The sequence below is a fragment of the Bombus bifarius genome, unplaced genomic scaffold (genome assembly GCF_011952205.1).
Source record: "Bombus bifarius isolate JDL3187 unplaced genomic scaffold, Bbif_JDL3187 scf7180000008286, whole genome shotgun sequence".
Taxonomy (NCBI): domain Eukaryota; kingdom Metazoa; phylum Arthropoda; class Insecta; order Hymenoptera; family Apidae; genus Bombus; species Bombus bifarius.
Window position 1 is genome coordinate 571,773 of NW_022884569.1, and position 27,258 is coordinate 599,030.

The window sequence follows — 27,258 nt, forward strand, 5'->3', positions numbered from 1 at the left end:
GACTAACGTCTCCTTGGAAAAAGGAAGTCGTACGTTTCGTCGAGCAAATTGGAAGGAACTGAGTGGCACGACGAAGGGCAAGGTCGTTGTGTTGTATTATTTTGCAAGTCGTTTCGCTCTACGTGCTTGGCCATCGATCGCGCGAGCCTCGCGAAATTGAGTTACATTATAAATGGCATGCACTCTAGTCGTCGTTTACCGAATGATACTCGCTTCCTGCTGTCACTTTGTCGCGTCGCAGATGGTGCGCGAGCCTTTACGGACTTGGCGCTTTCTACTCGAATCTCTGTTCGATAGCTACGACCACGATCGCGTGGAACGGTAACTCGACAGTTGAAGCCTCGTTCACACTGATTACGTTATCGATACAAATAACGCGAGGTGAATTTACTAACGCGAAACTGTTATTTAGTCGATTGTAAAATATTCCTTGCGCGGTTTGGTCGCAGCGGCGATCCAACGTTTCTTACGAAATTTTGGGCGACGGCTAGAATGAAGTAAATTTCATGGATCAAAAACCCGTTAACGACGTATTTTGGATAATTTCATCATCAGAAGAAAGCATACGATGTAATATACTTGAACATATTGTACACGCGCAAATACTATGTAATATGTTGCGAAAATGAAATTTTAGGCTGTGACGTATTTCGATCTCTAGCGGCTCTCAGGGCAAAGTATATAAAGTTAACAGTTAACGCGTGAAAGATATACACGTGTCAGTACTACGTGTATACGTGCGTGTAGATCAAAGTATTGGTAACTTTCGCGTTTCTACTCTCTCGTTTATTAATTTGGCAATTGAAGGAAAGTTCCAGAAGCTGCCGGTGATGTAAGAGCTAATTCCATAACGAAGATTGAACTGTCACGTTGCAATTTATTCAACGACCAGTAACGGAGCAAGTTGAATGCGAACAACGATATCGGGGTCATCGTACATCAGAGGGATCTTGATCGAATCGAATCGGTCAATAAACGAGTCAATGCTTATCAGGGATTCGATCGTGTAGACCTAGATAGCGAATTCGCCTGGCGTTTACATTCGACGTTCAAATTATCGAAAGCTGTATCGAAGCTTTGCGATCAGTGTTTCCAGAGAATGAACTACGAGGCTTATTTTCCTGCTAAAACCAACTGGGTCGGAGTAAAGGGCACGTACGGAAGAACAAAATGAAACACTATACGTTCTTGCGTCTTTAAATTGCCCATTAGTGCATTAATTACGCGTTTAAAACAACTACTCGCGCATCCTCTACGTTCATTTCTTACCAGGCGTACGTTTACAGTAAACGTCTAGTTGCAAATTTTTTCCAATGCAATCGCGATAGTCGCGTCTCGTCGTAGCGTCAACGAAATTTCAAGAAGTTTCGTATGACACGCATAATGTATTCTTACAAATTCGAATACCTCGCGTCGCCGTACGACATAAATAGGCACGAAGCTTACGAAGAAGTTTTTAATCGCCTTATGTCTGTTTAAGTGGTACACTGAATAAATAAATAACAAGGATTCGCTGAACTTTCCTGAATAATTACTTTCTTTCCCGTTACCTTCAACGATCAGCCGAACGAGTATAACAAGGAATGAAGATCGATAGAGAATAATTCCGTTTCGGGAGAGATTTAACCCTGTTTATTGCAATTGGATGCCGTTTCGAGAACTTCTGTCTATATAACTACAGAGATACCTTGAAACTCTTTCTTGGCTTACAAGGCTGAGAACGGTATGCGAACATACCTTTTCTATAACAATAAGACTGCACTTACGCAGTTGCTGTAACGATGACCGAACAACGAACGAAACGAAATATCTGGTACGTACAATAGTCGTGATCCCGTGGAAGCTAGCTCTTCGAGCCTTCGTGAGGAATTTCAAACGTTTTTCGGTCAAACAGTATCGTCGAAAGCGATAAAAGTTTCGTCAACGTAGCGGCATTGCAAGAAAGAATCGATCGTACCCGGTCCCAGTGCGAACACAGCGAAATTAAAGTTCCAAACACGAACAACTAGAATCCTGTTGCGCGACAGGGATGAAGAGAGAACATTTTCTTTTCTATGTTCGAACAAGCGCGTATATTCGATACGCATGCGTTCGATCGGCGATCAATGCCGATCCATTGCAATTCCACGGTCAAAGGAACGGTAAACGTTCGGAACGTCTACACCGAAAATAGGATCACGAAAAATTCCAAGGCTCCTCTTTAACACGTTCGCTGCTATTGACGCGTACGTTGCGTCGTCTTATCTGTTACTATTATTGTTATCATTGTTATCGTTATTATCATCAACAGATGGATCAAATTACACAAAAGAAGCAAGAAAGACATTGACATGCACTTACGATGCTCCGTAAATAGCGTGCGAAAATGCGCGCGAATCGGGAAAAGAAATCTATCGAAGAAGCTATCTACGACGAGAAGGCAACGCGGCTTTTAAAGCAACAGTAATAGTTACATTTCAATAGCAGCGAATATATCGATCGATCCGCTATGAGAACGACGTGTCTTGCTCTCAATTCACGTTTTGTCACGAATTTTAATTTTACACCCGCCCAGCCTTGAACGTTTAATCCTGTTATCCGGACGAGGAGAATTGCAGCAAAGCAAAAATCACGAAACGCGAAATCAGAAGTCACGCTCCATCCGCGTTCCACACGATTTCGCAAAGTTTTTAATTTTCATTAAGTATAGTCGATTAGCGAATATCGTGCACACGCTCGTCACGTTCTAATCTAAATCTAACCCAGATCTATGTTCGGTCATTTTCGTAGGCGCTCAATAATTTGCGAGATATTAATAAATTACGAAGCGAGTTCCAGCGGGGCTGCTAAATTGCCTGCTGATGCAGCAGGTTAACGTTGCAAAGGGTCGAGAACGGCGCCGGCATTCTTCGTGCTCCGTTACGTCAAACCGTTCTTGGTTATTATTCTGTCTTTTAAGCTAAGTCCACACCGGCAGACAATTGCCAGCAGACAACGAGTCGCAGCCAATCGGCGTCTGTTTTTCATGGAAAATCCGCAGACAACGGGGGACAGGATCCACGTCCAGAGACGGTTCTTGGATAAAAACTACGTCAGCACTGACGAACGATCGTCGGCAGACACGTAAAAGTCCGGGCAAAAGTATTTTGCCATCTTCATCGGAGTGGAAAGCAAGAAACAAGATCTGCGGGAAAATGGAATGTGCTTTTTACCCCGTTTGCGACGCAACGATCCCGCTGTGCGATGGCGAGATTTATGACACGGTGTTTGCCATTGAGGCGAGGCAAGGCGAAAGTAAAGAATTTGAAGATACACGCCGTTTGTCGAAATCGCTGCAAACTCATCCACCAACTCCTCCGTGACATTACGAAGAATTTTTTTGAAAATCGAACAAGGGTCAACTTCGTTTCTCTTAATGGAAATTCTATACATTTTTAAACATATCGATCAATGTCTCATGGTGTTCCTTGTGAAAAGCTAATAAGCTATATATTAGCGTCGGAAAACTGTTAATACCGAAGACAAAATTTTTGAAAGGATATAAATAAGTACGTTATATTCCGGATTTCTATCAAATAACAACAACCAAACGTACGTGTAGTCTTTTATGGCGTCTAAATATCTTAGAGAGATTTTTCAAGGAATCGAATAACTAGACAATATTAATTGTCGAGTGTTCTAGTTTAGAACAACCATTATAAACGAACAAGATCGGTGTTCGATCACCGTTGAAACAAATACTGTCGTGAATAATAGTTATCAGTGACCAAAAATCGTTCCCGTCGTTTGGTCACTTGCAACGAAAAATAATTTGATTTAAATGGTTTGAACCATTAAACCATTAAACCAAGATACTTATACGTACTATATTTTTTTCAAATTCGGTTATAATCGTTTGTCGATTTTTTGTAATTAAGACATCAGCAGGTTACGTGGGAAATTGTAATATTTGATTTAGATTATGAGAGAAACGATCGATATCCCGAACAGAAATTTGTACGTATTCGTAAAAAATAACGATTTTTAACAAGATTGCCTACTTACCGAACGTAAACGCGACAGGTGGAATTATTTACGCGTCGATCACTGATAAATCTCCGGTGATCCTCGAAATAATCTTTCAACGCCGTCACACCAAGCACGAACATTATGGGTATCACGGAAACTTCCTTGCCAAAGGCATTTATGGCTGGCACCCAATTAAGTAGAACGATAAATACAAAATATATGTTGGCCACACGGCGAAATTGCTCGAGAAAATTGCGAGGTAGGAAGCTCAGCATGGTATATTTTGTTGTACGTACTCTGCAAGCATACGGAATAAACCGGGATTCAGACGGTGTACCAGCTTTTACTCTCGTTCGGAACCGTACGATTCTGCCAATGCGGTCTGTGAAGCGACATTTCGTAGCTAAAATTAAAAACATCTCTGTATCCACGTCCTTTCGACGTAAATTCTATTCCTCCGATAAAGATCGACTATCTGTCGTAAATTACGTTTAAAGAACACACGCGTGCGATTGAATTTCTCCGAATCTATGTTTTCACATTCTACGACCAATAATTAAGACGATTTGATTTACAACGTAATAATTTTCTGAAAGAAGAAACGTGACATTTGGAAGCTTCAGGGAGTCATCGATGAAGATTTCGGATATTGCCTCTTTAAACGATAAAGTAGAAAAATCAGGTTTTGCTGGCGAAATGCAGCTTTCCAGACTATTGTACAGACTAACGTACGGAACAACGTTTACCAGATAAATGCAACGATCGATCGCTTATATTAATTGCAACTTGAGAAATTTACCTATTGTTTACTCTTTTGCCATTAGGATGCTCATTTGGTGGTGTTTTTGGCGGCACTAAGTGATTCGGTACTATGGTCCTTAAACGAGGTTCCTCTGGTAACGGACCGAAGCATCGAGCCCAGAGTCTTCTCCACCAGGGAGGTTCAGCGCTACGTCTTATCGTGTATATCGACTCCGATCTGCAAAAGAAATAATAGGAAACTCGTTAATAAACTTGAGAAAGATAACTAGTCTAATCATTTTCCAAGGATCTGAAACTCGATAGATTGCTATACTCGCGAGTAAAGATAAGTGGTCGAATAAAAGCCTAGCTGGAATAATATTTGGAGTTTTGAACCTCGGATCAAGTTAAACGCTCCGATAAACGCCTACAACGAGTAATATTCCTTTTAGCGTGGAATTTGCATGATATTACCGGTATATCGAGATTCGTGTCTAAACGCGATAAAGAATTCAGTCTTGGGTCTTTAACAAAGGAGAAGCACGGTCACGGCGAAAACGGTAAGCATGCTAATCGGTTTTCCTCCGCGGGCAATAAAAAGCAAGTTATTTTTGAGAGTTCAGCGATACAAGTTCCGTCGACAACACCGAATCAGCAGTAGAATTACAATCGATTTGCATGCATCCGCACTACTACCAAACATCAAAATTCTGCGTTATTCTACGTACGAAAATAACACGAAAGCGTAGAGTACAATCTTTTTTAGAATGCCTGTGCCTGGCCAATTCTACCAACTAAACGCGTTCAAACTCCATTTACTCGAATATTATTCTACGTTTCTCGCTTATATTCGCACGCGGAATAACCTGGTGTCTATTCGTACGCGATCGGTCATCGGCCAAGTTCGCGTGCACCGTGCAAATTTTCAAACTCTATTTCGTGGAAAACAAAGCGCCGTTGAAGAAGACGTTATTCTATAATTTCAATCCGTTTCTTCGCGTACAACGATCCTCCTTGTTGGCGGTCGTGCCGCGATGACGCGCTGTATTTACAGAAACCAGTCCATTTTGCGTTCCACGTAATACAAAGTTCCTACAACGCGGAACGTATCTCTCGCGTTCTAGGTCCGTCTGCCTTCGGAGAAAAGAACAACATAGCCGCTGCAATAACAAACAGGAAAAAGCGAGGAAAGCAAAAGCAAATACCTGGATGCTTGGCGTGAGTGACCTCGAAATGAGGGCACTTTCCCAGCGGTCGGTGGCCTCGAATCCTCCCTGTGACCGGGCGGAAGTATAAAATCTGTCCTGGATCCAACACGGCTGTGTCCCATGTGTCCCGAGTGTCCCTGCACATCGATCACCTGACCCTGACTGAACGCTCTCTGATGGCCAGGTTTCTTCAAAGCCGAGGGCCTCGAACCACCGATCGCGGACAGAGGGCCCAGGTAGGAGCCCGCGTGTGGCTGCAGCCCCGTGTTCGTCAGACATTCCGCCAACACTCCGCCGTGGCTGGCCGACCTGGCATGAGTCCTCGAGCACGGTCTTCGTCTGCCTCGTGCGGCGATCTCCTCGTCTACGTTCTCGTTCTCGGTCTTGCTCTTCGCGAACGCACTCGACGAAGGGGTGCTCGTGGGAACGGAGGTCGAGGCATCGGGAACAGTGGCGGTCGTCGACTGTAACGACGCCGAGCCGGGATAATGCTGACGACCCGGCCCCGGGAAAACGTAAAGCGACCCTTGTCTGTCGATCTCGTCGCTCGCTGCTTCTGGCACACCGACCTCGGACATGCTGGCACATCTAAACACAGGTAAGTACTGAGTCGATTAAGGTTGGCTCGTACCAGCATTTCTCAACGGATTTTGAGTAGCGACCCTGTTTTATAATAGCCAAATTACCTGGCCTACCGTAAGAGATATTTTTCCGAGTCAACGACTAGCTCTGCCTCTGACCGACTATTTGCGTTTGCATACAACAATGGACAAAGGATAACGGAAGAGTCCGTGTCATCTATAGAATGGAAGAGAGATCCTTGCAATTTGCATTTCTTATAAGCCAAGGGAAATGTGTCATAAATGGATATTTCAGAATATAACTCTAATTCTAATGGTACCCATTTGAGCAGTGTGAAAACAACCTATCGACTTTATATCTTAGAAAGTCAATATGCATATAAAATTAATCAAAACAACTCCTACGTATGATAATTTCAGGGACAGAGGTTAAGGTTCGGGTTGGGTAAAAGAAAAGATAAAATTAAACGGTTGGGTGTTAACGCGGTAGTATTTAATTAGTGGTAAATATTTTTAATTAAAGATAACCCTGGCGCACCCTAGAAAACGCTTCAGCGTAGATCCCCACAAGGGATCGTGACCTGACCCGTAGATCGCGAACCACAAGGACTCGAATAGAAAAGACACACTGTCGGATATGAAGATGCCGAGTAAGCATCTTATCCTTGTATTATCAATCCGACAGCGTGAAATATCTCACGTTTTGACGTCGATGTCAGAGATTAAAGTATAAAATAAAAGAGAATCGACAACGAGCGATGCCAAAAGTCCTTAAACCTTCCGCCAACAAAGTCGAAAGTTGATCGCTTTCTCATCTTCCAGTGTGAAATTACGAATAATTCGAATCAATCGGTATCTTGCTAGCCACTCTGCATATCGAGCAATCGAGTAAATAATCACAAGACGAAGTGGTATCGTCCGTTGCAACGGTGCTAATCGCTCGAAATCGCTCGAAAGATCGGATCGTCGCCGATATTATCGAAAAGATGGATGAATCGCGAACCACGTATCTCTAAAACGGTGGCAGAGGGAAGCAATCCTGTAACGACGCGTCAAATGGTATGCAGGAAGTACAACGTAATGCGTTTCGAAGCGTACTCTCTCGCGATCGTAGGTGCACTTGCACTTACCCGACATAGATATGCTATTAATAAGATTGCACAGACAGAGAAAGACGGTGGGGGGAAAGTTTTTCGAGCAAACACCGGGCGAATCGATCGATGAAAGTGCTCGACAGTGTCTCTGGAAATTTTGCAAAATGTTGCGAAACGCTAATCACCTTATGCCGAATAATCCAATAGCATCGTTGAGAAGATTGATTTCACAACATAACGTTGTCGTGCCCTTCAACATCAGTGTCTAGATACATCAATGTCCATGATACACGAACGTCGAGATCGTGGAAACCGAATACCGGAAACGCGACAAGAAACCAACGTCCGTCGCAAAACTTGAACTCGAGGCTCGCGAGAAGATTCGATTCTAATTTTACAAAGACGCGTCAACTGCTCGATATTAACGTTCGGTTAATGGCATGCGTGTTGGTTCGGATTACCTAATACGTAAACGTTATAACAAGTACAATAGCGTGCCAATGCTTTTTGTCGTAGTCGCTGTAGCTTTCGAAATTTTAATTGATAGAAATACGAATTTGCGCGAACAACCGCGGCTTATTTATTTAAAAATCGGCAAACAGGTCGATGATTGTTGGACGATCGGTCGATGTTTCGTTCGCTGGTTCTACGCGAAAGCAAACGAGCTCGTGTTCCTTTCTCTTGGCACGCACCCTTGCGACTCTCGCGTTTGAGCATACTCGAGCATATGCGAACTTATCGGTCGTTCGTTGCGTACCCGTCGGTTTGCGAGACGATAAAGTTGGTCTCCCGATCTCCAATTCGCGACCACTCACTCTCTTTATCTCTCTTGCTCTTTGTCCAATACATCTCAAAGTATAGCGACTACGAAAAGCATTTGCACACACTCTCGGTTTTCAACGAGCCGTTTTATCGTCACGTTCGATGCCTTACTTTCGTCGTATCAAATTTTTGTAGCCATATCCAAGTACCACCAAGTGATAGGCAATTCCATATACTTGAACCTAATTGATCGGTACGTCGATGCCATAACGAATACGATGGTGTGCAAATACCTTTTGTAGCCACTCTATGTGTTGTATATACAATAGATCCGGAGAATTAACGAGTAACCAGTGAACCGTACGTTTTTCGTACGAATATCTATTAACGAAGTTATCAAGCTAATTAGGGTAAACTGCGTGAAGCTATAAAATTCGATACGGTGGCTCTATCGAAACGCTGTTCCGCGAGCAAACAAGCAGCGACGGAAATGTAGATAGATAAAAAATATCATTGAGCGAGAAGGGACGGATACCAACGTGAATTACGTTAATAGTATTTGCTTTAGGAACGACGACAGCCGCGACCGTGCAAAATTACGTTGTCGGGAAATCATCCAAGACAGAACGGACCTACTTCGGCGCCACGATGAATGAAAACCTGTCCCGAAAATAACCTTCGATTTTCAGGGAAATAATTAACTGGCAAAGCGTTGACACTAATTTAGTCGAGAGGCGAGTAAACTTAAATAATCGATTAATTGTTTCGACGATGCTGTGTATCTCGGTCGTGTTGCAAGCTAACGTTTCAAGGTCGTAGCCAGGTCTCGTCACTTTTATCGGAAGATTAAATTTTATTAAATTGGAAAATTTGCTACAGCCGAACCCGGTAGAAATTTTCGTAGCGAAACAGAAAGGAATAAATAAGATTGCACTCCTAATTAGGGAGATTTTCGCGTTGAAAGATCTCGGGTTAGAAGACTGATCCAAGCTTCGCCGTACCTTCGAATCGGCAGGTTGCTACGATCGAAACGAAGATGGACGAGCTTTCGCTCATCGATGGTCGCGGAAAGCGAACACGCTCATCGTGCACGTGAACCGAGCAAAGGATTCCGCTGGTGATCGATAACAGTGGTCGTTCCGACGTAAATCCCGACTTCTACTATACACGGACAATATCAAGGACAGAAAAGTTGAACGATGGAATTGGGTCAGACGAACATCTAACGCTCTACACGCCCCTAAACAGCAGGGTTGCTACGCGTTTCAACCTCGCACCGACAACCAGCTATTATCCTTTCTAATTATCATCGCATGACGGATAATAATTCGAAATTGTTACTTCGATAGTTTGTTAACACGACAGCGACTCTTTTATCGTACGAACCTGATACCGAGTCGAATTACTTCAAAACGGCTCCATAAAATGTAACTGCTGCAACGAAATTGAGGCAAACCGGTGGACAATCGTAGCTCAACGTTTACGCTTTGAATGGGTTCGTAGCTGTTTCGCCACTCACTCGTCTAACAAGCTTTTCGAAAGCAAGCGAAGATACAGCACATTAGTAACGATCCATGAGAGAAAAACATTCACGTGTAAATATAAGTGATATACAAAGGATAAACAACGCGTACATCGTCCAAGGTAAAACGTTAATAATACGCTTTGCTATCTATTCGTCGATTAGTTTGAAACCGCGGCTCGCCAACTGCAATACGACCGAATATAATTTCCATGCATTTCTTTGTTTCCTTATATGGCGGACCATGTTGCAACGAACGATCCTACAGCGGTCTAAGACGATGTTCAAATATGCGAAACTCGAATCCGAAATTTAAACGTTTGAGAAGATAAGAAAAAGAGGGTAAAGAGAATAGGCGTAGGGAAGACAGAAAACGTGACTTATCGCGTTTTTCAGCTGTATCCTTCGCGTAAATTTGTTTAGTAGTTTAGGCCAATTACGTGCTTACTCATTCTTTAACAATCTCCCTATCTAGCCTAAACAAGTTTTTCGTAATTACTTTGCTGTAATGTTCTGGCCTTAAGTCGGTAAAATATAGTTAGAAATTTGACTAACTTGTATAAATGCGGACACAATGTAAAAAGATGAAATTATAGTTTCTCTTTACTAAGTTTGAATATTGGAGTAATTCTCGAATGAGCAAGAGCGAACAGGTTGCTCGACATGCGAAAATAAGTCGATACCGTGGAATAAAATGTGGTCGCGTGATATTCTGTTTTCGAGTAAATAAAAGTTTGAAAATTCATCGAGTATTTCATTTCAACTAAACATATTCAAACTTTCCGTCAAACGCGACACCTTAAACGAACAAGTTTTATTCTACATTTTATTTTATATTTATCTTGTCTTTTCGATTTATTTCTGTGTGTAGAATAGCTTGCCCGTTTCATTGAACATTAACCACGTATTCTCGAAACGCTTGCAACCTTGATATTCTCAAATATAAATCATGATTTTCTCTAACGCAATTTTGTTATTAATAATAGTCCTGCTAGCTTGAATCATACAATCTCGCTGACTTCGCTTGTACTAGGTATTTAAGCCCACGAAATGTACAACGAACGAGGATCTAGAATCCCAATTAGCTCGTCCTAAGAGTAGCTCGTTATACGTTGCGAACAGGCTTACCGACTTTACCAATCTCGAATCAAATTCTAACGAAGCCGCTCCTCTTTTTAACTGGCGAACATCGAACGGATTTATTTTGATTCTGTCGCGGCCCTCTTCTATTTTGTCAACGCAAAGTCAACGTCAGCAACGTTCTATGCGTTCTTTCACGCGCACCGGTACTCATTCCACCCAAGCGAACCGTTCGACGCACTACGACGGAGTTTATGCAATTTAACGAGTAGACGCTCTCGAACGGTCCTGCGGATAACGAACCGGGGATGACCTCGCTCGGAAACTTGCTTCTTTTTTCGTTCCGATTCTAGGAGACTACTCAACGATACTCAGACCGAGCACAACCGGTTTCGCGGTCGGACAACCACGACCGACGGTCGCTTTGGAAAAAGGGAAAAGAAAAAGAAAAAAAAAGAAGACGGCAACTGATTCTCCGCACTGACCTTCGACCCATTCGACGATACCCAAGAAACGTACTGAATTTTGCGAAATATCATTCCACTTTCTTTTTAATCGCTTAACCGATTGTCTCTCGCGATCCAACGATTGGATCATTTTCGACACGGATATTTTTCGAATAAACGGTTGGTTGATCATTTATGAATTTAAAAATAATAAAGTAACTTTCCATATATGCGTGTTGCAACAAACACACGGAAAAAGAATAGAAAAGAATATACCAAAAGCGTACGCTATGTATCCTAAATCATAATAACGAAATATTACTCATCGGAAGGACTTATTTTTAAAAATATATTGCTTAGTCATTATCTCATTCTTCATTGTGTACATAACAGCAGCATTCGTGAGGGTAAGTTGGGGAGGTTTGCATCTATGGTCAATACCGGTCACTCTTAACTCAGCCAGCGTACCCTACTGTTTGCGAATGTTAAAACACAAACGATAGTTTATTTTATACAGATATTTTGGCTTTTATAAGATATTTTGAGAGTATAGAAATCTACGGAATACATATAATATGCAAAAATATATGAAACATAGAAAGTGAAATATTTGTTATAATATCTTATAATCGAAACACGATCTATATATGTCTACAAATACATGCAGCGTATGGACGAAGAAAATAAAATAATAATAAGAATAATAGTTGAAACATATTTCTATTCACATCTCATGTTTTAATTTTATGTTTATAAGAATATCGAATTCACATAAACGTAATTAGTCTAATATTACATGTACGTACTTCAAAAAATCTATAAATCTATGAAGTAGAAAAGATAGCGACGAGAATGACATCTTGGAATTCCCTTTTATATAAAGAACTAAAAATACAGTATTCGATAATATAAATTGCTCGAAAATAAATTGCAACTGAAACCTTGCGTTAAATGCACTGTTCATCTTTGATAGGTTAATTCAAATATGTAAACGACTAATAAACAGTGTCTCGCGATGTTTTTTAAAATGAAGAAATTTTTCCCTTATTTCCTTAAATTAAATATATCAATTATATTTTTCTAGTGGAATTAGTTAATTTAAAAAAAAAGATGATTATTTTATATAGTTTTAGAGAATATGGGATGGTATAAATTTGCATAATCATCATGTATGGTTATGAGTTTTAAAGAATGACAGTTAAACGATCGTTGAATAGTATTCTTTTCGATTTTTTCTTTCGATTCTTTCTTTTCGATTTCAATAAATGTTGCTATATCGGATTCTGATTATCTCTTGTCATAAACGTTTGGTTTAAACGTTCTCGCTTTTCCAGACTCTCTCGTTACCGTTTCGCTAGAACGCCTAGTACTTCCGCATTTAGATGAAACTTTCTCGTAATAATTAAGTAAACGTTCAAAACAGCGACGTAAAATAAGCATTGGAAATTATGGAACGCGACAGCGAGGTCGATTCAAGAGTTGCGATTCGGATGATATTCCCTGTACTCTGAGTTTTCGATCTATATACTCTGTACGATATGAATTATGTCAGCCGCGCATTCCTGACAACTGCACATCAGTTAGGGACCATACATCTTTTTGGTTCAACGTTTATTCGCGTAACACACTCTCTTATGAAGATCATTCTGAATCTAATTTCCATGAACACGACACGTATTTGTTAACAGTGACATCGACTAAAAAGAACATAATCAACTCGAAACGTATCATTTCCTGGCAAACATCTCTTTCACTTTCCCTCCACTTCGTGTTTATTTCTGATTTTAACAGCTTGTGTACCAAAATTAGATAGATAGAAATATTGTTAAAAATTTAAATATAATTAGAAAAATAGCCATGACAAGTAAAAAAATTACATTTTTCCAGGCTCCCAACGTGGTCCACGTGGCCTTGTTTAACGCTTTTGTGCAAGCAAAAGGGGAGACACACTATTGTCCTCCACGTCTTCGACCTCTCATCACGTCAACAGCACAACTAAATCGAACCAGGAAAACCAACCGGTACTTTCGCGTGTCTTTTCTTGACAAGAAAACTAACGGGTTACAGCACACCGCGTTTCTCTCGAAGCATCTTCCTGTCGAAATATCAAATTTACTACTCGCACATCTTGACACGTTACAACGCTCTATGTAAATGCTCGGCGAAACGATCCTCCCCTCGATTACATTGTCCTGTTCACGATCGTTTCGAGAAATACACGCGATATCCTGCATACGCTCTCAGGTTCCAAATACCTCGTTCACGTTCCGCGGCAACAAACCGAATGACCTTACTATCGTACACGCACTGACAATTCGTATCAGCCGACTACTTACAATCTCGTACTAATGCCATCTGTCGTCGTACTTCGACATCAAAGTTTTTAACGCACAGAATACAAAGTCCCTAGTATCGCGCTTCCGCGGTTTTTGAAAGTCATCCTGCATTTGTAACAAAAGTTGATACATTTATAATTATAGCTTTCACTCTGTAAATCAAACGGATACATAAGTATATATATGTACAGAACATGGATACTAGTACTTTTATAAAGCATGATTCGAATTTTTCCATAATTAGATAACTATTTCATCGATTTACTAAGGTTTTAAAATCGCAAAACGTTAATGGAGTATTTCAAATGTAATAATAAAATCTCTAAAGCTCAGAAATTTGCAATTTTGTTACTTTATAAAAGATACGCTCGAATAATTTGTAGAATGGGGAATTGCGAGAACCTAGGGAGAATGTAACATTGCAGTAGCTCCATCATCAGTAACACCACCTCTACCGACGTTCTACCAGCAACTCCGTCATCAGTTACGAGCGAAAGAACGAGGTCTTCCGTTCCGGCATAATAGTCGTGCAGGTTGGCAGACGCGCGGCAGTGTGCTATCGTTTTTCCGACTTTTGTAGCATTCCTAAGAAAGATTCACGAGAACCTCGCGTTCAGTGCTGTGATCAATTTCTCTGCATTTCGAGCAACATGAATGAAGAATACGACGCGATCGTGCTGGGCACCGGACTCAAGGAATGCATACTTTCGGGTATGCTATCGGTCAGTGGGAAGAAAGTGCTCCATGTAGATCGGAATAAATATTACGGAGGTGAATCTGCCTCGATTACGCCTCTGGATGATCTATTCGCGTAAGTTATTTCGATCAATCAAATATTCCCATGGTCCATTTTAATGTCATACTATTGCCGGCATTAGTATCGTATTTGGAACTGTGTGATCAACTACTCGTACGATGCAATGATTCGTCTTTAATATTGATTTTTTCCCCGTTTTATTTCGCGATAGCCGTTGATTATCGTTTGGTTAAATTCTTCCGTTAAGCACATCCCGAAGCGAAGCGTGACGTACGTATTCACCTGCCGTGATGCGTCGTTACTCTTCAACTGCTTCCAAATTTTCATTCGTTTCTAAACAATTCTGTCGGGAGATTGACTAAAACGTCATTCGATAAGAGGGAGGGGGGAAGGTCCCGCCCCAGAGAAATACATGCTCCATCGAACTTAATGAATTAGCTGTGTAGTATTTTGCAATTACCGCGACACGCTATTTCCCTTTTAAGATACATTTTTCCTTGCCACTCGCTCGTCCATCTCAATCTCCCACCTCCCACCTCTCACCTCCTTCCACATACCTTCATTTATCATTCGAAAAAAATTATGTATATCTATTTAATCGCTTCGAATACAAAAAGAATACATGACAAGATACGAGATTAATCTGTCGTGTGTTTAAGAACTTAGCAGGAGAAATATGTTGGATAATCGAAGTGGTACCGTTAGCTCAGTACACTTCCTGTGAAATTGAACATATGTTTGCCTCCCTGTGCCAATTCGAAATTTCAAATAAAAGTTACTCTGATTCTTTTACTCAATATCGTTTCTTTTCCATTAATTTTTTTATATGAAAAGGAGTGTTTTTTATATACATCGAAATTAATTTTTATTAAATTCTTTCGAAGATTTTTCTTTAAAAAATAAAAAAATCTGATGGCATAACGTGTTTTCTTCTACTGTTTATGACACGAAGAACGATAACACAACCGCATGATTGTGCTTCTGGTTCATCGGGGAGACGGTTATCATGTGTCCGGTTGCACTCAATAAATTATAACACGCATCTAAACTACCCATCTGTTGTAACAGTAACTGTTATTCGACTGCACTCGCGTATAATCCGATCGAAAGAATGCTTAAAAAACGATGTGAAAGTAAACGGAACGAAACTGCTTTCCAGAACGGATTGTCGTAATATTAATAAGAAACTATATAATTTCTTTCTCATATTCGCATAAAATTTACGATTATTGGCTGATAAAATACTTTTTATTTGATCGTTCACTTTGAATATATCGAAAAAATAAATGAAAACCATTGTAACGTTTTATTGGTAAATATTAATAATTAGAAATTATTAATAATTAGAAATTATTAATAATTAGATACTATTTCTTAAACTGATAATAATCATAGGAGGTACTTTCATACTGCTAGCGTTATCGAAAGTTTTGCAAAAATTCAAACTGTATTTTCAGAAAGAAATATGTCGCATTAGTGAAATATTATGATAATTAATTTTAGTTTCTCATACGTTATCTAGGAAATTCAAAGCCCCACCGCCGGATGAAGCTTATGGTCGTGGTCGCGACTGGAACGTTGATTTGATTCCAAAGTTCCTGATGGCAAATGGGTTGTTGGTAAAACTGCTAATTCACACAGGCGTGACGCGTTATTTGGAATTCAAGTGCGTTGAAGGATCGTATGTCTATAAATCCGGCAAGATTTCGAAGGTGCCGATAGATCAGCAAGAAGCACTGTCCAGCGATTTAATGGGCCTTTTCGAGAAAAGACGTTTTCGTAGTTTCCTTATATGGGTGCAGAACATGCAAGAAGACGACCCCAGAACTTGGGACGGCTTCGATCCATTTAATAATAGCATGAGCGCTTTGTACAATAAGTTTAATCTCGATAAAAACACTCAGGATTTCACAGGGCATGCATTAGCCCTTTATAGGTAAAAATATATATATATATATATTTATATAAACATAAATATTATTTTGAAAATATATTAATAACTTGATGATTGATATATGCGCTAATATTTTGCTGTTTCAGAGACGACGAATATATAAGCCAAAGCGCAATTACTACTATAAGAAGAATTAAATTGTATAGCGATAGTTTAGCACGTTACGGAAAATCACCATATCTGTATCCTATGTACGGCTTGGGTGAACTTCCTCAAGGTTTCGCACGACTTAGCGCGATTTATGGTGGAACGTATATGTTGGACAAACCGATCGACGAAATCGTTATAAAGGATGGAAAGGTACAAATTTGAATTTTTTTTTTAATTAAAAGGAAACTACTGAATTAAATCCATGATTAATTATTGATTTTTATCGCAGGTTGTTGGTGTACGTTCTGGCGATGAAGTAGCCCAATGCAAACAAGTATTTTGTGATCCCACATATGTACCTGATCGTGTGAAAAAAGTGGGTCAGGTGATAAGATGCATTTGTCTTTTAGACCATCCTATACCGAATACAGCAGATGCCCTGTCAACGCAAATTATTATTCCTCAGAAACAAGTAAATAGAAATTTACATTTTGTTTCCGTGTTCCAATATATTGTCATTGTATTCATTTGTTTCCATCTCCTAGGTTAATCGTAATTCCGATATCTACGTATCTCTAGTATCACATACCCATCAAGTAGCGGCGAAAGGATGGTTCATAGCTATGGTATCTACTACAGTTGAAACGAAAAATCCGGAGGCCGAAATCAAACCTGGCTTGGATTTACTAGGACCAATCAAACAAAAGTTCATATCAGTTTCTGATTATATGGAACCAACAGACAACGGTTTGGACAGTCAGATTTTTATATCAACCAGTTATGATGCCACAACGCATTTTGAAACTACTTGTTTAGATGTTCTTGATATATTTAAACGAGCCACTGGCGAGGAGTTCGATTTTAACAAAGTAAAGCAAGACCTAGGCGATGAAGATCAGTAACCATAAGATAATTACGGTTACTGGTCAGTTTTAATACTAGTTCATGCTGAATTGAAAAAAGCGAGCAAGCAACATAATGTAATGTGTGTATACCGATAACATCGGTGTTTACCGAAGTCTCAGAGCAGATACAATCTGCTAATAGACTTATGCCTAATCCTAGATTCTCTTTAATAGAGAACTTTAATGACAAACGCAAACGTTATTCAAAATTTATTTTTCAAATTTATCCCAATCTAATTCTATAAACTGCCCTTTTTACATTATGTCTAAAGTATACGTGTACGACCATTTTCACACACACACAAAAAAAGATTAATACTAGAATATTTGTCGTCTGCATATTCGTCGATAAATTTTGAACAATTACAAAATGCAATTTATTATACGGTTTGTGTACCCATGTATTCGTCACTGACATGAGATTTGAATTAAATATGACAGTGCCGATTATCGTGACTTTATAATTGTATCATATTTTAACTATCAAATTAAAACATAAGGATAACTGTTTATTGAGATTGTAAATGTTACAGAATCCTATAGTTATATTGCTAATTACAGTAGTCAAAAAGTCATGAGGTACAATATAGAAGTAATTTAAAAAAATGAATCCTACACGCAATTATATAAATAGCATGTCGCTGTATAGCATTAGAAAATATGTCATAATTCTGCACATTTAGTTATGATATTAATTCAAATTTCAAACATATAAATTAAAAGATACGAAGTTCATACATATAAATTGAAGCACTTTCAAAAACTAATTGCCTGTAACAGAAAAGATTGTAGAAAATTTATGTCAAAATATTGAAAGCAGAAAAAAGCGGCCAACCATTTACATAAATTACATAGATATATATAAATCTCAAATACGTAAGAGTGAGAATATAGAAAAAATGTGGAATCGTTGAGATATTGTTATTTTATGTGAGCTTAAGAATTGGAATATTTTTTTGACCAATATTTATAAGGTCATCATTATTGATAGAGAAACATCTAAAAGAGACAAGTATACACAGACGTACATTGTTTTTGAATACTATACGTGTGCACTTTCGTATGCGTGAATGTTTTGTTGATGAGTGATTGGCTATTTCTCAGAATTTTTTATTTCGCTTGCATTTTGCTTCAAACTGTAAGCGTATCGCGAATTCGTATTACATATGAAATTTATTGAACAAAGATACGTGATCCCCTATTACTTTATCTAAAACGTTATTCACGTAACTGTAATGACAGTCATAAAAAAAATAAATCATACTATATTAATTTCATTAATTTGTATTCCTATCCATTTCATGACACAACGAATACTTAATATATTTACTTACCAACTATAATTTAAACAAGTTCTAGAATATAGACGTTATTATCTCTGCATCCAATGATTATAATATTATTATCAATAACTGGCGATGAAAAAACCTCGCCAGGAAGTTTTTCAACTTTTATCAAACTATTTTCTATAGAGTTATAAATATTTAAAGTGCCATCTGTACATGCTATGAACAGAAAATCATTTTCACACCAGGGAGTGGCGAAGATTGGTGAATGTAAATTTAATATATATTTTAATGTTGGTTTAGTTTTAAAGTTTGTATCTTTTGATTCTAAACAATACACATTCTTATTTTGACTAGCTAGAATAATAGTTTCATGCTTTGTGGAGGTATCACTCTGCTTCACAATATATGAAAATACATTGCCATTGATTTTGTAAGACCACATCTGTAAAGTTGAAAAGTAAAATCAAGTAAGAACGATTAGTTTTACGAAATAATGAGTATATATATATCCAATTCTTTTATATATGTTACCTTAACATTTACTTCAACATCAAAGCAACATAGCAGTCCTGTTACAGAACAAAATAAGACAAGCCCATTATTCAGTGACAAAGGAGCAACAAAAATTGGATCTGACAATTTATGCTTCCATACAAGTTTTCCTGATGATTGTTGAAGTGCTAGACACAATCCATCTAAAGTTCCAAACAATACAGTGTCTGATGAAACATGTAAACAACCAGATGCGCTAACACTTCCATCACCGAATTTAGATTTCCAAACTTCAGATCCATCCTATAATGTATATTTATTATTATCATTATCTTTTTTTTTTTGTATCATTTAATGTCACTTTGAACAGATACCTTCACAGATAGACAGTATATATAACAGTCATAAGAACCAACAAATATTATTCCCTTTATTTTACACAATATTGCAGAACTTTTTACAACATTTCCTGTTTGATGATTCCAAATAATATCCCCTGTTTTTAAGTGAAAACAATATATATTACCATCATAACATCCTGTAAGAAAAAGAAGTTAAGGAAACACAAATAGATTTTTTTGTCTTTTAAGAAACCTACTTTTGATTAAGAAACTTACCCACTATACCTCTGAAATCATCCAAAACCAAAACTGAGGCTTCAACCCTATCAGGTAGTTTGATTTTAAATGTAGAATTACGACAGTTCTCTTGTAATCCAAAAGTAAAAATAAAACCAGAGTGAGAACCAACAGTTGCATATGTTTTTCCACTAAATAAAATAATTCTTCATCGAGTCACAGACTATATTCAAAATAGTTCATTAAAAATATACTTACTCTGAATAATGGAATACAGTCGGTGATGCATCTACACATTTTTTCAAATCATAAGTTTCTAATATTTTAACATTTGAAATTGCGTTATATTGTAACTTGTGTTCTTCATTTATATCTGACACATTTTTACATGTTTGTCCTCTACACTTATACCACTGACAGGTGTATATCTCATTTGTTTGAATCATCAAGTCACAAGTTTTTCTTTTTTCATGAGAATCTTCTAAAGACTTCATGTCTTCTTTACCAATATTAGTTAAAGGGAATTCTTTAGTACTATTAAAATGAGATTTGAGATTGATCATTTTCTTTTGATCATTATTCAATATAACACTTTTTATATAACTAAGACATTCGTCGATAGTAGCATCCATTAAAAGCATGCCAATTAATTCAGGAAATTCTATGTTTAGTGTTTCAGATATAGTACTTGATAATTGAAGTGCTATTACAGATGTTCCTCCTAATTTTACAAATCCATCATTTTCACATTGTAAATTATTTTTCCAAATTGATTTAAAAGCAATTTTAATTTGTTGGAAGTCAATGTTTTCTATTGCCTGATGTATTACCATTCTTTGTATGTGATACTTTTTTAAAAATTCTAAAGAAATTTTTCCACTAGACGTAAATTCAATATGCTCCATGAAATGAATTTTATCTGGTCTATATAAAGAATCTAATTTGTGGAGATGTTCCATTATATCAGTATTTATATTATGATTATTTGTGACATTCTCCTTAGTAGAAAAATATAAATGTAAATGATGGCAACTATCATCCCATATTACGTAACAACTTTTCACAAAATCTATTTGTAATACAAATTCTTTAAGCTTTGATAAATCTACTTTATTCCCAAATCTTTTAATAAAGCTATCCCTTCTTCCCTTGTAAAATATCCTTCCTTCTTCATCAATCTGAAATAGAAATATATGTATTATTAGCATTATAGTTGTTACTAAGTATTGTCTATGTTCACATTAACTCACATTAACTATATCACCAGAATCACGAAATACTGGTAATTCTAAATCTTCAATATTTTCATCATTGATCAGACACACTCTTTGATTGCTTCCTGCGTAAAAACATACAACATATAACAATTTTTCTTATGGTATTACGAAATTAAAATAAAATCTCTATAATAGTAAAATTACCTATATAAAGGAACCCTGTACCATTTGTAATTACTTCATCTCTTTCATTCCTAACTTGAAATATAGTATGTGATAACACTTGACCCAAACAATGTACATTAAATTGTGTATTTGTTATCATAATTTCATTAATACTAGCCCAACAGGATACTTCAGTAATACCATAGATGTTATAGATTTTGGTATTATTATAAGGATGCTTGGCTTCAGAAATTAATTCTAGTTTAGGAAAAGGTTCTCCGCCAAAGAGAATAGCTCTTAATAAAGTATTATTACTTAAAATACTAGATTTTAAAGATTCGGCTGTCCAGCTATACATAAAAACTGATGGAGTTATTTGTAGTACAGTAATTTGATTAGAATAACTTTCTTTCAAAAGCCTGAAAATAAAGAAGATTTATATAAAAACAGGTTTCCATATAAAAATTGTATTTCCCTACATAATTACTATTTACCTATTTGGATCACTTTTCAATAACTTTGATACCATGAATAGTGTTGCAGCATTTGAAAGAGCAAGAAAAATTTCAATAATACTAGGATCAAATGTAAAATTTGTAAATTGAGAAATTTTATCACAGTTTGTTATTCCCAGTATTTTATTCAAGTCTAAAACATTAGGGACTATACATGAGTGGGGTACTCTGACTACTTTTGGTGCTCCTGTTGAACCAGATGTAGAAATTGCATAAGCGTAATAATTTTGTTTTACTTTTTGGGTAATTTGTTTCTGTACGTCTTTGATTTTAATAAGGTAAATACATTCTCTGTGTATTTTAAATTTGTATACAATATTCCCCTCAACATCCATTTGTTTTGAAAAGAAATAATGTAAACTTAAATGGTTTTTTAGATTCATGAATTCTGTTGAATCAACAGGTATATTTACAAAACTATGCTCACTACTTAGGATTCTATAAAAAGAAAGATCATAAATATAATTATTATGTCAATATCTCAGATATTTCAAACAATTTAAAATCTTACCCAAGTATCACAGAAATTACACAATATTCAGGTATATCAAAATTTATACCAATAAATTCAATGTTTTTTATGCATTTTAAATAATCAGAAATCAAACTTTGTGTAACAAGAAGTTCTCTGTAATTTATATAGACGATTTCTTGCAAATCATGATATTCTATAGCTATATTATCAAGTTGATCCCAATTACAAATATCATGTAACTTTTTTGCAAGATTTTTTGAACCATTGGGATAAAATAGGAAATTCTCTTTCTCATTATCTAAGATAATTACATATTTTAATACGTATTAATTAAAACTAGGATACTGAATGTTTAAACTCTACACTCACCCATTATGTATTAAATGCCATTCGATATTAATTCTTTAATATTTTAAAAGCTTTGATTATAGGTTACGTCGCATGTTTTTCTAACATAGTAAATAAATACTTACTATAATTTTTTCGTTATATATTACAATACATAATTTCTTCATTTGTATTTGTTGTTGTAAAATGTAATAGTTGCTTCTTTGTTAGAAAAAATAGTATACATTTTGTATTTACACATTTGCATTAGAAAACGTAACATACACACATTTACGCGCATGCGTGCGCGTTGACATATGTATTTTTATTTCACTTTCAAGGGTATATTTCAATTATCAACTATTATTAACAATTTATGCTAACATAAATTCTCTTTTCATAAATTTACAAACAATTTTTTACTTCACATTTATATAGTTTTCTATCATAGGATATAAGGATAATGTAAAAAAATTGTCAAAGGTAGAAATTAAATTTATATTCTATGTAAATGAAACACAATAGTTATGCAGATCTACTATACTCCTAAAGTAGAGATAACAATCATTACAATATTACAAACTTGTTTAATTTCCATTATGCACACTAAATGGTATTATTAAATGTTATATAAGGAATCTGAAATAAATAAACCACAAACACATTAAGGTGACTCATTCTTAAATTTAAAATGTATACACTATTTGCTGCATTGAATGGAAAGTGCTGAGACGATTTTAATGACTTCTTCAAAACAATAGAAGTCACGTACTAACTTTTAAAGTTTCAAACATTGGAACTGAATTTTTTAATAACCAAGAAAACAGGTATCCACAAACAATTTTATTTTTCTTCACACCATTCATTTTCTTTGCGAACTTGTTCCTCTTCGGATGCAGAAAAATCATTTTTAATATTGAATGTCTTTCGAATTTCTTCGGGTGTTTTGCCCTTTATCATATTAGCAACAGTTTTACACGTTACATCTAATAATCCTTTAATATCAAGGTAATTAGCAGCCAAAATTAGTTCAAACAGAGTTCCTTGATCAACCTATAAATTTATAAAGTTTAATTAAATTTAAAATTATATGTTTTTATGTACTATTGTATGTATGTATTATATATATTCAAACATCACCTATTAATAATACTAATAATTAATAAAAGAATTAATATTAAACTAACATTAATATTACAAAATAAATAATGTTAACAGAAATGAGATATTTACCTTCAAGAAATCTGCGTCCCAAGAACTTATATCGTCAGTACGCTTTTCCTTGTTTTCATCATCTTCAGGTGGAGGTGGATCGTCCTTATGATAAGTAGCCCATTGTATTACTTTCCTAAGAATAGCCGAATTAACGTTTGGAAGAGGTACCACTTCTTCCTCATCTTCGTCCATTCCAAGGTCTTCCAGCATGGTCTTTATAGTGACCGAACACTTTGCAATATCAACATCTACTTCAAAAACTTCACCATCGGAGCTTTGTAGCTTGATGTTAGGCATCTAGAATAAATTTTCAACCACTACTTATAATATGCTCATCAACTACATAGTTTCGAAAAAAATATTTTCTGTGCATAAACGAAGTGTTTTCTTATTTAAATACAAGCATCGTTGTTTCTTTCATTTCAATACGTTAAAAAGTATATCCATTATTCAAGAAATAATTGCCAAGATACTTTTTCATGCACTATTAGGTTATAAAAAAATTTTGAGATACACAAACACTTCGTCCATACAGCAAAACATTTAGTGCAAACGACATTTTCTTGTAATAAGTTATCTGCTCAAGAGTATTAACTATTTTGAAAGACTAAACACTGAGTTAGAAAATTGAATTTCTCTTATGTAAATTCGACAAAATATCAGAGTAATCACCGTAAAATGCTTCTCGTAGTCAATGTACAGGAATATTGAATAATTTGCTACACCGTTGATCAGCAGAAGGCACTTGTTCTCCTGCTCTTTGTTGCTCCCGTTATAACTTCTATTCTCTCCTTCTCACTCAATATTCGTTTGCTGTCCTTTTCAATGCGTCGAGAACCTATTTACGTCCTTACTCTACTATTTCTTTTTCTCTTTGTAGTTTTGCTATGGAGGGAACATGAATTTATGCGATACACTGAATTTGGTGTAAGATGGCGCCACGGTACTGCGCAATAATCACATAAGAAAATTCGATTTATCATAGAATTAAATTTTATTTTAATTTTAAAGTCATAACAATAAAATACTAGATTAAATGTAATTTGTATTTAATTATAAATCTTCTTCTTTATATTAAGTATTTAATAAATCAGTTGATTTTTGTATATATTCAATAGGTATTCTCAAGAACCAATCAGCGTTTGAAAAGCGTTTTATTAAACTGCATAGATAAGTTCACGGAAGGAAGACATTAACAATATCAGAAGAAATACAAAATCTTTAATCAGCTACAAAGTACTAATTATAATTACATTATAAAAAGAGATATGTCGTTTTAAGAACGATGCACAGAAATAAATAATTATTGCACGAATTTTATTTGCATAAAAATCATTTGCAATGAAGAAACTTGATACTATATTTACAGAGATATCGAATTATTATTCGAGCCGCGTGGCGCCTAAGAGTACATCACTGGATACTAAAAAATTACGAGGTATCGTGTTAAGTTAATAGAATATGAGTTGATAGAAAAAAATTGCACAGTAATTTTCTACCATAATGAGCCATATGATTTTCGGTATAACCATGATAAAAACAAGAGCATCTGACCCCATCACTTGAAACCATAAAATTATGCCTTACTATTGCTCAAATGATTCGGCCGAAAGAGAATCTATGAAAGTAGGAATGCATAAACGAGCAGTGGATTCATATGAGAGGGATACTTGTCTAGGCGCCAACCAAATAGCCTAAGCATGTTCACTTACCCTCTTTTACCGTAAGTCGTCTTCTTCATCTTCTTTCCCTTTCTTTCGTTCATTGTTTCTTCTTTTTAGTCTTACAATTATTACAATATTTTCTCCATTGCAGAAACGAATGATGAAAAAGATTAGATTTCACTTTATTCTTTTTTTACTTTGTTCATCGTTCCTCTTTTATCCTTTATACATATCGGTTGGAAAGCTGTGAACAATTTCTCGCAAAAGTACAATTATTACAAGCAGAGTACGAGAGCTACGTCACGTTGATTCGATAGCCGTATCAAAAAGTTCGTTTGATTTCCCCGCTGATCGATCCTTCGAATGGAACGAGAGGACTCGTTCGCTAGGGTAGTTTTACTATCGATGCGTCGAAAGATGCATTAATGCGAGTTAGTTTACTCGAAGCAAGATAAACGAATGAGTCGTAACGTTTCAATCAATCGTCCAATTGAATGAAATGGAAAAGTTATTGAAAGATACCATACGTTTACGATGAAAACGATGTTTTCTAGAAACACGTATCCTATATGTATATGCACTGTCAATCATAAATATTAGAACACATACTCGTTATATTGGTTGAAAAAATTTAGTTCTTTTTTATTTTCTATTTTAGATTCTAAGTCACATACGATGCAAATTAAATAACCAGCAAATAAAAACTGTGAAAAGTATTCAATTTGTACTAAACATCCTCCTATTCGGTAGTATTCCAATACATATGATTGACAGTGCATATATTTGATAGTTCTCAGTGTCACACTGTAAAGGCTCATACATTTGTGCATAAATTTAAAAGTACACATATCGTACATAACTGAACATTGCAAAAATATATGAAATATCTGAAGTACAGTATTAGAAGTATGAGAAAACCTAATAATATCTGGTCGAGACGAGAGAATTTCGACATACTGGAGAATTTCGAAATTTTGGGAAACCCAACCCGTCCTGATTTGGTATCTTATTCCGACTATCGGGTTGCCGACATTTTCGGGTTCTCGCACACATCCATAAACATAATATTAGTTATAATATCTAGTAGGTAAAAGAAATATCATTTCCACAATTATGTTTATAAAGATATAAATTTGCACAAACATTTACAGGTTGCTTGGTATACTTACATGTTAACCATGATAGAGCAAAAAGATAAAACAATACATCTATTGCAAAAAACATCGGAAACGGTTAATTGAACTGAAAGAAAAGACGAAAGAGGACTCACAAGTTTCGTGACTCGTTGAAAGTTCAAATTTTACATGAAGCATGTCAATAATTTAATTAAACGTGCAATTGCATAAGTATTTCACCTGATTTTACGAAATGGTTTTTTGAACACAGTGAACGTCGAAGAAATGTTGGGGAACGTGATCGCTAATAATTAAAGAAGCTTAAAAAGCTCCAGGACAAATTTTATATGTAACTCAAAGAATAAGAGTGAAAAGGAAACGAGACTGGTAAAGACAAAGATTATAAATCTTACGCAACTATTAAGAGCGATCATAACCGTAGTGGATATTAACGAGATTACTTCTAAATAGCTCGCGGTGTCTTTTACATCCTTCGAGAACCTTTTGTAAAAGCTACGACTTCACTCCATCTCTCGAGCGTGAAACCTTATTAAAATTCTCGTCGAATGAAGTCAACTTTCATGAAAGCATCGATACGATTCTGGATCTCTTCTTCGAATTTGTCATCGATTATTAAAATTATTTAACTTTGTTCAAACTACTTAAAATATTACCGTTCTTTTTAATGGTCGCCAAAAATCTGAAAGAAATGAGATGCGACGTATTTGGCCTGGGTTCAAACA

The 27,258-nt window shown here is 36.4% G+C and overlaps 4 protein-coding genes across 8 annotated transcripts in view; 1 reads left to right on the top strand and 3 right to left on the bottom strand.

Moving 5' to 3' along the window:
- Window positions 1–13,725, bottom strand: part of LOC117212260 (probable phospholipid-transporting ATPase VB) — a 28,442-nt gene extending 14,717 nt beyond the window's left edge. For all 3 annotated transcript variants that reach the window (XM_033456889.1, XM_033456890.1, XM_033456891.1), the window contains exons 1-4: window positions 13,299–13,725; window positions 5,934–6,524; window positions 4,787–4,966; window positions 4,024–4,284 (exon numbers count right to left, since the gene is read on the bottom strand). In XM_033456889.1, coding sequence (XP_033312780.1) covers window positions 4,024–4,284; window positions 4,787–4,966; window positions 5,934–6,514 — 1,022 coding nt within the window. In that variant the 5' untranslated portion in view covers window positions 6,515–6,524; window positions 13,299–13,725. The remainder of the gene's footprint in view (window positions 1–4,023; window positions 4,285–4,786; window positions 4,967–5,933; window positions 6,525–13,298) is intronic.
- A 466-nt stretch (window positions 13,726–14,191) lies between these two features.
- On the top strand, window positions 14,192–18,740 carry LOC117212198 (rab GDP dissociation inhibitor beta). Its single transcript, XM_033456760.1, has 5 exons — window positions 14,192–14,568; window positions 16,037–16,450; window positions 16,555–16,768; window positions 16,848–17,030; window positions 17,104–18,740. Exons 1-5 carry the CDS (start codon window positions 14,408–14,410, stop codon window positions 17,458–17,460), a joined length of 1,329 nt encoding a protein of 442 aa, XP_033312651.1. The 5' UTR covers window positions 14,192–14,407; the 3' UTR covers window positions 17,461–18,740.
- On the bottom strand, window positions 17,952–22,866 carry LOC117212197 (beta-alanine-activating enzyme). Of its 3 annotated transcripts, XM_033456758.1 has the most exons (11): window positions 22,564–22,866; window positions 22,231–22,492; window positions 21,699–22,157; window positions 21,244–21,623; window positions 21,073–21,161; window positions 20,081–21,000; window positions 19,862–20,013; window positions 19,619–19,782; window positions 19,407–19,547; window positions 19,284–19,321; window positions 19,056–19,194 (listed from the first exon to the last, which is right to left on the bottom strand). In XM_033456758.1, exons 1-10 carry the CDS (start codon window positions 22,565–22,567, stop codon window positions 19,292–19,294), a joined length of 2,601 nt encoding a protein of 866 aa, XP_033312649.1. In that variant the 5' UTR covers window positions 22,568–22,866; the 3' UTR covers window positions 19,056–19,194; window positions 19,284–19,291. The 3 variants fall into 3 exon arrangements, with proteins under 3 accessions (XP_033312648.1, XP_033312647.1, XP_033312649.1); XM_033456757.1 differs by having other exon boundaries at window positions 17,952–19,194; window positions 19,284–19,547; window positions 19,619–19,740; XM_033456756.1 differs by having other exon boundaries at window positions 17,952–19,194; window positions 19,284–19,547.
- Window positions 22,867–23,005: 139 nt separating this feature from the next.
- On the bottom strand, window positions 23,006–24,642 carry LOC117212199 (S-phase kinase-associated protein 1). The gene is made up of 3 exons (XM_033456761.1): window positions 24,409–24,642; window positions 23,755–24,033; window positions 23,006–23,574 (listed from the first exon to the last, which is right to left on the bottom strand). Exons 2-3 carry the CDS (start codon window positions 24,031–24,033, stop codon window positions 23,365–23,367), a joined length of 489 nt encoding a protein of 162 aa, XP_033312652.1. The 5' UTR covers window positions 24,409–24,642; the 3' UTR covers window positions 23,006–23,364.
- Window positions 24,643–27,258: the final 2,616 nt, after the last annotated feature.

Coding starts and splice junctions, on each gene's coding strand:
- LOC117212199 (XM_033456761.1), bottom strand. CDS start 24,033: ATGCCTAACATCAAGCTACAAAGCTCCGATGGTGAAGTTTTTGAAGTA. Junction 23,575..23,754: donor GGGACGCAGATTTCTTGAAG/GTAAATATCTCA, acceptor ATAAATTTATAG/GTTGATCAAGGAACTCTGTT.
- LOC117212198 (XM_033456760.1), top strand. CDS start 14,408: ATGAATGAAGAATACGACGCGATCGTGCTGGGCACCGGACTCAAGGAA. Junction 14,569..16,036: donor CCTCTGGATGATCTATTCGC/GTAAGTTATTTC, acceptor TACGTTATCTAG/GAAATTCAAAGCCCCACCGC. Junction 17,031..17,103: donor TTATTATTCCTCAGAAACAA/GTAAATAGAAAT, acceptor TCCATCTCCTAG/GTTAATCGTAATTCCGATAT.
- LOC117212197 (XM_033456756.1), bottom strand. Junction 22,158..22,230: donor GTAATTTCTGTGATACTTGG/GTAAGATTTTAA, acceptor TTCTTTTTATAG/AATCCTAAGTAGTGAGCATA. Junction 21,001..21,072: donor ATTCTGGTGATATAGTTAAT/GTGAGTTAATGT, acceptor TTTCTATTTCAG/ATTGATGAAGAAGGAAGGAT.